Source organism: Podarcis pityusensis, assembly GCF_964106645.2.
Source record: "Podarcis pityusensis genome assembly, chromosome: 6".
Taxonomy (NCBI): domain Eukaryota; kingdom Metazoa; phylum Chordata; class Lepidosauria; order Squamata; family Lacertidae; genus Podarcis; species Podarcis pityusensis.
The window spans coordinates 38,705,162-38,717,994 of NC_138030.1; the positions used below are offsets into that span (position 1 = coordinate 38,705,162).

The following is a 12,833-nucleotide window of genomic DNA, read 5'->3' on the forward strand; positions in this document are numbered from 1 at the left end:
CCCCTGCTTGCGTTCAGCCTTTGAGTGTGACCTATCACTTTCCTGGCTGCATTTGTGGCATTGCAGTAAAGTGGTTTGTTCTCCTTGATCCGTAACCCAGAGCTTTCCAAAGGTGTTACTGGAAGGAATTTTTAAAATTTCTTTATTTTGTTTCAACTACGGCAGACCAACACGGCTACCTACCTGTAGCTGCTCCATACCTGTTAGTGTCTTCCACCTGAGGCGGCTATGTCCCTCTGCCCCAAGGCAGGGCCGGTTGTACCAGCCATGCAAAAGCCAGAGGATTCTATACAAACACACCTCTCTCTCCAATCTTCACCCAGATAAACAAAAGACATTAGCACAGTTCAAGGATATATTGTGGCCAGGCAAAGGCATACGTGGACAATGCAAAGCCAATGAGGGGTGTGGCCTGGGGGAAGTCCTGAGAGCCAGGCAGATAAGGCTGGAGGTTCAGCCTATGGACCAGACCCTGTTTTTATAATATATTTTATAATATAAAATATTTAGTGTTGCCCAGAATGCTCATCCACAATACAAACACGTTTCCTCGGCAGGAGCAATCAGGTGCTCTTATAAAAAGCACAAGCGATGTTTTGGTGATATAAGCATGTGTGCAAAAATGCTTGTTGTCCTTATAGTCTCTTCCAGTTTTACAACAATGAATACCAAAGAAAGGTAACAGATGGACACAGATTTTATTGTGTGATTGATCTAACTTTTGTTTGTTTTGAAATCAACAGGTCCAAGTGCATTAGAAACGGTTCTTCACCAGAAGGCAGCATTTTTGGAACAGGTAATAAATGAGGGGTAGGTAATAAATTAAGAATGGGGGGGGGGGGAGCTGAGTTAGGTACAATAAGAAACCGCAACATCTAAAATATGTTAAAATCTGGACAAAATAGTAACTAGTAACTCTCTGTCGTAGAAATCATATGAATGTCCAACTGTCTCATTAAGATGTTAGGAGAGCCCCTTTCCCTCCACAGAGCTACAATTTCCAGACTTCCATGGAAAGATGGATTGACTGTTAAACCACTCTGGTAACTTGTGGCTCAGTGAGGGGAATAGGGGTCTCCGAGCCACTTTCAACATGCTTAACAAACTACAGTTCCCAGGATTCTTGGAGGGAAGCAATTCTGTGGAAGGACGTGTGGATCCAGAATTGGCCTCCACAGTCAGTTATGGACTCACTTTTAAAACCGTGTTTATAGAAGACAATCTTACTCGGCTACGAGTGATCGCGAAAGAAGAAGAGTAACATTGTTCTGTCTAAACAAAGCATATACAGTGGTGCCTCGCAAGACGAAATTAATCCGTTCCGCGAGTCTCTTCGTCTTGCGGTTTTTTCGTCTTGCGAAGCACGGCTATTAGCGGCTTAGCGGCTATTAGTGGCTTAGCGGCTATTAACGGCTTAGCGGCTATTAACGGCTTAGCGGCTTTAAGAAAAAGGAAACAAACTCGCAAGAACTCGCAAGACGTTTCGTCTTGCGAAGCAAGCCCATAGGGAAATTCGTCTTGCGGAACGACTCAAAAAACGGAAAACTCTTTCGTCTAGCGAGTTTTTCGTCTTGCAAGGCATTCGTCTTGCGGGGCACCACTGTAACAACATATTGAGAGAGATATGCCACAAGTGGTTTCTTCTTCTTTATTATTATTTATATTCAACCTTTTCCCCAAAACCAGGCCTTAAGGCAGTGCACAAAAAATAAAACAAAAATGAAAAGCTAAAAGCATAAAGGATAACAGTTAAAAAGCAATTAAACTATAATAGAATTAACATGACATGAAAACAGATCTATAAAATTGAGTAAACAAAAGTCTTTTCCTTAAAAACAGTCAGTTCCCAAAAGCCCACTGGAATAAAACAGTTTTCACTTTGCTGGCAGAAATATAAGAAGAAGGGAGCCTATTTAGCTTCTCTAGGAAGGGAGTTCCAAAGTTTGGGATCAGCCACTGAGAAGGCTTTATAAAGTCATCACCTTTGTGCAGTCATCACTTCTGAGCCCAGTCAAGTTTTTATGCTGCAGGGGTTTGGCCGATTATATTCCTAGACTTACAGTACTATTATAGTTTTAATAAAGGTCTCCAGTAGTAATTCATTGCACATTTTGGCACTTTACATCTTCAAAGTGTAATAATACATTAATTAATTAATCCTCACTATTCTCTAGTGAGGCAGGTCTCTGCTTGTAAAGCTGGACTCCAGGCACCTATAAAAATAGCACTGAAAAACTAAATGTGCACATTGCTGCCACAGCTGTCATGCAGTAAATCTCAGGGAAAAACCACTGGGTGAAAAATTAATTTTGGAGATAGCTGAAAATTAGATGTGATGCAGGAAGCAGTAAAATGTGAGACATAAGGGTCTTATGCACTTCAGGGTCCCACCCAGAGTGGCTGGGGAAGCCGGGCCAGATGGGTGGGGTATAAATATTATTATTATTATTATTACTATTATTACTATTATTAATAATAAAAAAATTGATCGTGGGTACAATTCATAGCACTGAAAAGGGGGAATTGAATCATTTCCCATATGCTAATATACAGGAGCATCAGGGCAGTGTGATTTCCATGCTGGTTGATAGGGGAGAAATTCTATTTGGTCTGCATTTAAAGGCAAACTTACCCAATTTGCACTTTTCCAAAACAAAATGCGAACCAAAACACATCCATCCTTCAAAATTCACACTTCTCTGAGTTTTGCAGTGCAGTTCTTGATCATGTAATGTGCACAAAAATACACATACTAGCTGTGCTTTTCTTCTGGAGAAAAGGTGCCGGTACTCACCATGAAGTTGTTACAGTAAGTACCACACATTTAACCAGTGCTTTTCTTCTAAGAAAAAAAAATAAGAGCTGGTACTGTGTAACCTTGAGTACTCCCAGAAAAAAGCACTGCATACTAATGTAAAACATATATTAGTGAAAACAACATACAAAAATGTATAGTGTTAGGGAAAATGTAATGCAAACATCTGTATATCAGGTAAAATTGCATTAAAAAATGTGTATTTTAGGAGCAATCTCCACAAGCTAGGACTCGTTTTCAAAGCTCGACTGACGATTTAAGTACTTTGAAAAATCTGTGCATGTGTATTCACAGGGCAGCCCAGGTATTAGGCAGGGTGAGGCCGCTGCTGCTGCTGCTGCTGCAGGTGGTAGAAGCCCCTTTAAGGGCATCCCTATGAGTGCCCCACCTGCCCCACTGCCTCCACCATTGGCAGAGAAGTAGCGCTGATTTCTGGTGAGGGCTCAATGGAATCATCTCACCCAAAATTGGCACCAGTACCAGCACCACTGATGTGCTGGTGGTGAAGGCAGCAGGGTGTACAGGGTAGGGAGGCACTTCCTGTTTCTCCTCAAGTGGTGAACTGGCACCCGCCACCCCTGTGTAGTCAGTTGAACAAATTTCCTTCAATAAGAAAATAAACCCAAGGCTGGATAATATTATATGAAAAGTTGTAGCAATTTAAGATGCCCCATAGAACTGTTCCACTGGTTTTCACTAGGGGCTGCATCAATACTTCCATTTTTTTAGGGAAGAATTTTCAAAAACGGTACCTAGGCTATGGTTTAATCTTATATGTGAAAGTAAGTTCTACTGTAAGTACCTTGCAGCGAGACTGAGATAGTAAATGTGTCTGTAAATTTTATGTTTCACCTTTTCCCTCCCAACCCTACTTGAAATTGAAAAAAAGAAACCGAACTGAGAATTTTGGGTGTAAATGGGAGAGCCTCTGAATGTAATATGCTTCCTGTTTATGTTATTTTTGGCTCTGTTCTGTATTTTTTCAGCTAGGGATAAAGCCCCACAAACATGAGGACATTTCGAGTCACAAGGACTATTCCCGGAAGACACTTATTGCCTTGGTCACCTCTGGTTTGCTGCTGGCATTTCTGGGATTGGCTGCATACTTCCTTATGAAACGACAGAGCTGGAGCCCCATGGGAGAGAGGCTGGTTAGTGCTTATAGCTGGCAAAACAAGTAGAGAGATCTCTAAGTTCAGCAGGAGTGAGAAAGGAAGAATGGTGGAAGCTTTGTAGAGACCGCTTGCTGGCTAAGAATTTCAAGTAGTTAGCTGTCTATTTCAGGAGTTTAAAGAGAGGCGAGTGATGGTGAAAAAGATCTAGTCAGCTTACTTTTCTACAAGTTAGCTATTTTCTATCAATGAACATATCTTGTTAGACTGGGGGTGGCGGGGAAGTGTGGTTGTTTCAAAAAAGTTGTCTCCTACCATTCAACCAAAAAAGTTTAATGACAATAACGGACATGAGAAATAATATTATTCTTTGATACATGGGTTGCCTTCCTGTTTATGGTTCCCTCTTATAGCTTGTATTGTACTGCCAACATCCAACTTCTAACCTTACCAGTTATATTCAGTTGTAATTACAGCTGTGTTTACAGTTTAATATTTTGAGATGTTCGTATATTGGTACACAAACTCAGCAAACCAAGAGCTGAAATTTGTATTATACTTATTTGCATGTATAAACAAGCCTGAACCCCCCCCCCTTTTTTTTAAGGCAAAGGAGCTGTAGAAGGAGGCAATGCAAGAGGGAGCAATATTTTTCCCAATAGCAGAAATGCCTGAGTTAAAGATCAAATGTTTCTTTTCAGTGTGAAATCTAAACCAATTTGTTGTCCACTTGATTCAGTTATCTAACTCTGCATTTTGTTATTATTTACTGCCTCCTCCATTTAGGGTGAAGATCCATATTACACAGAAAATGGTAGCCATGGCAACACTGTGGTTTCTGTGGCCTCTCATGAACAGTCTGACCTGCAGGATAAACCAAACTTCAATGGAGGGGCTCGGGAAAATGGGACTGGTCAACCAACCTCAAAAAATGGACATTCAACCAAGCCCCATGTTGTGGCTGACACTGAACTGTGAAAAGGATATGGCCAAAAGTCTTATTAATATGGCTTGAAAGACCAGAGTGGAAATATAGAGGAGCTAGAGTGCAAGGGTGCCATAAATGGAATCATAATCCTTTTATTTTTACAAAGAATTCAAAAATCCCATTCCAAAGCATACATTTTTAATGAGCTGCCACAGGACTTAGTGGTGTGTACAAGCTTTCGTTTGTACACACTTTCGTTTGTACAAGCTTTCGTTTGTACATGAAGTTAGCAAGCTGCTTCAATGGGATTTGGCTTGTTCATAGTATATTTTTTTGCTCTCTCTCAGACCAAAATGAGATGTGACTGTCCCTTACAACCATCTATCTGGGGAAAGGATAGGGGTGCTTCTCTAGAAATTTAGAGTAGATTTATCATAGTTAGGAATTTGATTTTCAGCTCCAGTGCTGATTAGGGGGAGGAAGGATCTCTTCACAGTGAGAATAAATAAAAATAATGAACAATAAGGCATTTAACCACCTAGGTCAACAATTCTGAGTACTGATTCACATGATGACCCTTTTCTTATGACCCTTTTCAACACAAGAGAACCAGTGAATGCTCAAACACATGGCTGTATTTTGCCTCAACCTAGCTCAACCCACATTTAATTTTTTTCAAGATACAAAAAATTGCCATTTGGATGCATGTAAGCTGTATTTATTGGTCCAAGTCACTATACTAAATCACTGAAAAGGCAACCTGAGAGTTAAACAAATTGTGTGCATCAAACCTCAGGAAACCCACCAACATTCTTACTTCTTTGGTAGGTACCATTTGTCATTCCCACATCCAGACCCAGCTCAGACATCTCACTCCAGCCTTTCTGCTATGTGATACAATGCCCTTAACACATACTGACAGGAACTCAGCAGCCAACCCAGCAAGCCTTCTGAAGTACCGTTTGGCAATCACCAAACAACATTAAACACTTCAATAGACTTGCTTTCAGCAGAAAACTAGATGGTTTTTCAGGTGAAAAACATTCTAAAATATTGAAGGGCAGTTCCATATTCAGCTAGGAACTGGCATAGGCAACTGGCCCAAAACTACAAATGTTGCTCATGTCAGCGAAATATTTCAGCTAGGAGATTCTGTCTCCATTATTCCTAGAATAACATGTAAACAGAAGCAATGACATAAAGCAAATGATGTTGGCTAGGAATCAGGGGTGGCTAATCAGTGTCCCCCAAGATACTGTTGGGCTCCAGTCCCCATCAGCTCAAGTCGGCATGGCTGATAGCCAGGGATTGTGGATTTTCATAGAATCATAGAATTGTAAGGGAACCCAAGGGTTAACCCCCTGCCATGCAGGAATCTCAACACATGGTCACCCATCTAATTTAAAACCATACAAGACCCTGTGTGGCTTTGCAAATGTGTTAGCAGTTTTATTGTTGCACCATTGTAGTCCAACAACACTTGAGGGCCACAGGTTCCCCTGCTATAAAGCACAGAACAAGTCTTAAAAACATTGTCCTCAATCCTAATGAAGCTAGTCCTGTTGAAATTAATGGGACAAATCAGTTACAGTTAAATTGATTGTACTGACAGTTCTCTTAAGCCTGCAGTCTTACGTGGAAATAAGCTGTATTGAACTTAATGGGGCTTAATTCTAAGAAAACTTGTATATGACTTGTGTTGTAAATGAAGTAAACTGACTGTTTTGATCCTTTGAACCCTGTTTCCAAACAAACAAATGAGAATATGTTTGCAAATGTAAATCTTTGCCTTAATCACATCTGGTGTCTCTCTTTCTATATATTTGTTTTGCTCTATATATTTGCCTCCCCCCCCCCAAAAAAAAGAATACTAGGAAGCTGTTTCCTTATGTTGTGCTTTATTATTCCTATCCCCCATGTTAAATGCCATTCTGGGTTTTGTTGACTCTGTATTATTATTCTTGTATGTTGTACCATACAGTACAAAATATGAATAGGCTTTGAAATGAATTACCTTTTCTTCCCCCCAACCCAGTCAGTATGATCATTATTGTTTTACATTTAAACTTACAGATTATCAATAGGGATAATACAGGAAATTCTAATATGAATGATGCTTGGATCTTGGACCAAATAGTTAAGGGATAATGTGTCCAGTGACTTAGGCCCCATCTTCACAACACATTTTAAGCAGTACTGTAGCACTTTAAACAGTCACGGCTTCCCACAAAGAATGCTAAGAACTGCAGTTTATTAAGGGCATTAACAGTTGTTAGAAGACCTCTATTCCCCACACTGAGCTACGATTCTGAGTGGCTTAACATCCAGTCCCTCATTCGGGAGAACACTACAGGAAGCTAAAGGAGCAACAACCAGGTAGGCTACTGCCACTGCCACCCCCCATTATCTGTCACCTGAGGTGGTTGCCTTGCTCTGCCTAATGGTAGAGCCAGCCCAGGTCATAATTAACTGGTATTTTACATTTATTACATTAAGGCAGGTGTACTGTAAAACAAAGAACTTTATTTAAACAAGCTTTCTTTGACTCCTAACTCTCTCTGACACACCTGCTCTCTATACTGAATCATTTCCTGGTAGCTGTTCCCTTAACCTGTGCCTTCCCTCTGTTTTATTAAGTTTCTTCTGCTGACATCCTCTTACTTAGTTCCACATACATTGATACAGTGGGTGGGTGTATATTAAGACTGCAAACACCTGGGGCATGTGGATAATGACCTAATCTATGGGAGGGTTTTCAGATGTGTATCAATTAACCACACCCACTTTTGTGGCCAGCTGGATCTATAACCAATCTGAATTGAAAGCAGCATGTTGAGGAGGAGCAGGAACAGGAACAATTCCGGATTGAGAAAAGGTACATTTTTGTGTTGCAAATGGATTTATTGTGTATGTGGCCTGAGGCAGCTTTGTGACTGCAGACCAGCACACTCTCAAGTCTCTCAACTGACAAAAGGATTTGAAATACTTAGCATTTAGCCACTTTGATTATGTTTTATACTGAATCATGAGATAGAAGGTGTTAGGAGTAAATTGAATTTGTGTAATACTTTTAAGTACTCAAAACAAATGCATTGTCAGTAAAGTAGGGGTGGGGAACTTCAGGCCTGAGGCCTAACTGCAGCCTTCCAGGCCTTTCTATAGGGCCCTCAGAACTCTCCCCAGACCAGAAGAGAACACTGGCCCTTGAGCTGAAAAAGGTTTCCCCTCCTGTGCTGTAAAGGAAGGATTTTCATTCTCACTTTACAGATTAAAACAAATAAGAATGCTGAGGCCAGGCCTTCCCAATTCATAGTTCAGAGATTTCGCACAGATACAATGAAAGCTTTCTGTTAGTAGGGATAGATTGAGTGCCAGAGCCAGATGGTAGTCACTTGATCTTGGCCTTAACTTATGGCATTGTGACTAAAAATCAGTATAGCACTGTCTGGGCTGAGGCAATCATGGGAATGGACCCTGAGTTGTGTCAGGCTCCCTTTCTCACATTACATTAGTGGTGCAGGAACTATTGCAGTACAGCTTCTTTCTATGGCACTCAGGTAAAAGGAGACAGTCTAAGCCAAATGGAAGGTATTTTTTTGCTGCGACTCCTCCCACTATCTCTGCTAAAGCCAGGAAGCACCCAGCTTCAGCAGAGGTTCCAGGTGAAGAAGAAAGGAGGGCACCCTTCTTCCAGGTTTTCTGCACATAAACCTACACACACACAATTCTTTAAATGTCAAGAAGCATTTCTCTTCAGAACCTTTGACCTTCCAGATGTTACTGAATTCCAATTCCCATCATCCTTGGCCATCAGCCATGCTTGCTGGGCCTTGTGACGGTTGGAATTCAGCAACATCTGGCGCTCAGTAGGTTCCACACACTGGGTTTAAAGGATCCTGAGGAGAGCAGTGCAGTGACTGACAGGGAACTCCCAGCCCAGCTGAGAACCTGTGCCTGCTCTCAACTTTTGGGGGCAGCATGAGGGCAGCCCTTTCCTTTTCCCTCTGTAGTTTTAAGTGGAGTAGAGGTGAGGAGATTCTTCTGCTGGTGTAGCTCCCCTCTTCCTCCACCAGTTTTTGCTGCTGGAAGCATCTGCCTGCTAGCTACTCACATTACTAATGCAGGTAGTTTTATATAAGATGATATTCTTCTTGGAGGCCTTTAGGAGTTGCAATTGAACAAACTATCACATGTCATAAATTAAGATTGTGCCTACAACTAAAGTAAGAATCAGGAAATAAATTCATTTCCTAGAACTTAATTTTGCTGTTCATTTTAGTGAACCTTTTACATACCTCTGCTCTGCCTCAGGCAAATTTCTCAGCTCAGAAAAAAATAAATATAGCCTGATCTGTGGTGACATAAGAAAACAAATGCTGTTCCCAAACAGTCTGAACCCAAAGGAAATACAGTGCATTTTTCCAGCAGAGGTGCAGAACATTAGAGAATTCCAGTCCGGAAAGGCAGTGCTCAGAGCTACAGGAAGTTTCCCCCAAGTGTGTAAACACCGTCAGGCTTGGCTTGAACAAAACTGAAGGTGCTATTACTCCTTCCTTATCAATCTACATGCATTTCTTCCTTGCAGAAATTCCTCCTTAATCTTTTGCTTTGAAAGTTCTGAAGGTGATAAGAGTTTCTCCCTCCCTAATTTCTTAACAGTTTCTCTGCTATAAGAAAGTAATGGAAGTAATCTTAATACTTCATCTTATTTGGATCTATAGGTGGCTTCTTACTATTAGAACTGCTAAAGCCTAGTACCTCATGGAAAGAATAATATGCCACCTATTGCAGGGAGAATTGTTTCATTGAACTACACTATCCTGTGCTGTGCAATTATTTAAGTGGCAGAGGTCAAAAACGCAGGGTAATAGGTTCTATGATTGCCAGATGCAAAAGAGGACAGGGGATTCCTCCTCTGTGCATGTTGAAATTCCTCCTCTGTACTACTACTGGTGATGCAGAAATCCTTGTCGGCTTTTGTATCTGGCTACTCTGTGAGATTCATCCCATCTCCAGTTTGAAGATTATAAGTAGCATGGGCTGGGAGAAAGATTTCTATAGAGTCCCTGATGAGTCTCTTGCCAACCACAGCTAAATAGGCCAATGTTCATAACTTACATTTTACGTCTGATGCATTGTGAGAAATGTTGTGAGGCTAATAATGGCTTTTTTGAAGGACTGTTACAACGCATAGTGAAAATGTGTGCAGTCATGTTCCCTTAGGCTGATGGTTCCAAAATCAATGGGATTTTGCTCATTTTCTGGACCAGCTAGTCAGCTCCAAACTGAATTTCTATCTCCTCTGTTATCTAGTTGCTGTGAGCTACAGGTTGGTCATGAACCCACCTTGCAAAAAATGGATAAACCACCCATTATTTCAAAGATAATTTTCTTTAAATAATGACTTTGTTTTTACGGGGAAATGTGATACATGGCAGTTCAGTGAGCATTTTCATTCAATTACAATTGGAATTGTCTGAAGAATTTAAGTTCTTCAGAAGAAGAAGAATTAGATTTCTACACGAGTCAGTGAACACATTGACCTGCTCTAGAACTTCAAAGAGAAACCGGGAATGGTCAAATTCACAACTCCTCTGGACTAGGCCAAGGTTCGGAATAAATTACCCACACCTGCATAGGGCTTTAGACGTTAAACCAATTACAAGTGTCTAATTCAAATTCTACTCTTAACACCAATGGGTTTTTTTTATTACTTTTTTGGAAACTCTTAATAATCCTTCCTCTTGGTGGGATTGAAGGCTATTAGGATTTTCCCAGCTGGGTGTAACTGAATAACTGTGTCTGTGAGATCTTGTTAATAACACAGTTTAAGGGACCATTTCCAATGTAAGACATTAAGAAGCTGTGGTTTCTGGCAGGCCACAAACACTCCACCCTGCTAGTGTGAACAGACACATTGGGAGTCTCATAAGAAAGCATAAACACGTTGCTAGTGTTTCCATAAGATCAACTCATTATGCTGCAAATGTCATTCTATCTTTATCTTACCCCCCCCCCCCCGAAAGCAGAAATGCATTCCAATCCTACTTTACTCAGAAGCACATTAGAATTCAGTGGGACTTAGCCCTAGTAAGTGTGGCTACGAATGCAGCTCAAATTCCTTAAAGGACTTTATAAATGTATGGGTTACTGATAGCAAAAAGATAAGTTTTTAATTTCACCATGTCCTTCTCTCCTACACGTACTTATTTGCTGTGAGAATTTTATTCTCTTCACTAGTATTCTGGCTGATCACAAATGCTGGTAAGTGGCAGCTTTCTGCCAAGCTGGCCTAGCAGTAGTATCCACAGAGTCAGAGCCCTCCTTGCCAAGTACAAACCCAAAGATCTCAATAGAGAGTCACCTCCACCTGATCCTACCCCTCCCCCCAGCAACATAGATCAGGGGTTAGGAATTCACTGTAAGCATGCTTAGGATTGCAGCCTTATTTTCAGTTTCCCTCAGTATTAGATTTATACAGGGCTGCAAGTTCTTTTCCCCCCTTTGGTGAGGCTCCTTTGCCTTTGAATAGCTGCCTGTTTGCTAGTTTAACTGTGACTTTACTGCATATCTGGAAGTTGTGAGGACACAGCAGCCCTAAAAGTTAACAAAACATAGTCTATACTCAAGGGTCAATATTATTTATTATAGTGTGGTGCACAATTGGCCTGGGGGGATAGGCTAATTACAATATTAAAGCCAGAAATGATGAATACCAAAGTCCTTTTCCTGCCTTATGTTCAGTTTGAGGAAAAGAGGTACTAAAGCTGCAATTCTAATCCCACTAAACAATATTGAATTCAATAGGACTTCTGAGTAGACATGGTGAAGGCTGTGTGCAAACTACAGTGGTACCTCGGGTTACATATGCTCCGCTAAGCCAGAAATAGTATCTCCGATTAAGAACTTTGCTTCAGGATGAGAACAGAAATTGTGCTCCTGCGGCGCGGCAGCAGCAGGAGGCCCCATTAGCTAAAGTGGTGCTTCAGGTTAAGAACAGTTTCAGGTTAAGAACAGACCTCCGGAACGAATTAAGTACTTAACCCGAGGTACCACTGTATACTTTTAAAGTATACCTTTGAAGCACACCCTCAAAGAATTCTGGGCACTGTAGCTTACTTCTCTCAGAGTTACAGTTCCCAGCAACACTTAACAAACTAGAGTGCTCAGAATACTTTGAGGGAAAGAATGTGTTTTGAATGATCTTTAAAGGTACAGTATAGATTGTACAGTAAGTTGCTGTCTGCCTCCCTTCATTCTTTACATATTGAAATAAAGAAAGCTAGACGGGGGGGGGGGGCTTTTTTTTTTTTAAGCATGTGATTCTGTTTTCCTTTGCACAGCTTGGCTCAGCTATAAAGAGAGCTGTATCTTTAGAACCACATCTGTGGTATGATAAAGTGCATGGTTGAATTCAAGATGTTTCCCTGACATATACAGACAAGAAAAATTATTATTAGACTTGGATCAGTTGAACTAAAGTATTTGTGCAAGTTGCAAGTCAAGGAAACCACATATAAATGCTGGGGGGCAGATTCAACTAGAAAGCTGTGCTGGCTCCTTCTAGTACAATGGGGCCCCGCTAGCACATTGAGGTTTCCCCTCCTTCTCCCATGTGCCCTTGCCCCCCCCCCATTGGCTTGGGAGTGCAGGAGAACCTTAGAAACAGCACACAGGAGGAAGAGAGGAGAGATCAATCCACCTGGCAAGCAGAAATGCTTGTGCTGATAGTATGACATTGAATTCCATCCTAAGACAATGGCAAACTCATAAACTTTATTCAGTTACTGACAACCAAGAGGAAATGGGGGCAGCTTCAAACTTCCACTCACCACCTTATAAATTGTAAATTTCTGTATCTGTGATGTGTTGACAACTTCATGTTAGCTTAGCAATGAGGTTTTTTGGGGGGCCAAAATTATATCAATAGCTCACTGTGATTTTTCCAGGCACAGTAGCCAACTCCTTGAGGCCAAGG

General features: G+C 41.1%; 2 protein-coding genes across 5 annotated transcripts in view; one reads left to right on the plus strand and one right to left on the minus strand.

The window, feature by feature from the left end:
- The window catches only part of CD34 (CD34 molecule), a 138,974-nt gene extending 132,089 nt beyond the window's left edge, over positions 1-6,885 (plus strand). For both annotated transcript variants that reach the window (XM_081009108.1, XM_081009107.1), the window contains 3 exons: positions 744-796; positions 3,802-3,966; positions 4,714-6,885. In XM_081009108.1, coding sequence (XP_080865234.1) covers positions 744-796; positions 3,802-3,966; positions 4,714-4,905 — 410 coding nt within the window. In that variant the 3' untranslated portion in view covers positions 4,906-6,885. The remainder of the gene's footprint in view (positions 1-743; positions 797-3,801; positions 3,967-4,713) is intronic.
- The window catches only part of LOC308478926 (uncharacterized protein), a gene marked incomplete at its 5' end in the record, with an annotated part of 131,148 nt that overhangs the window by 69,603 nt on the left and 48,712 nt on the right, over positions 1-12,833 (minus strand). The gene's annotated exons all lie outside the window — the stretch shown is intronic.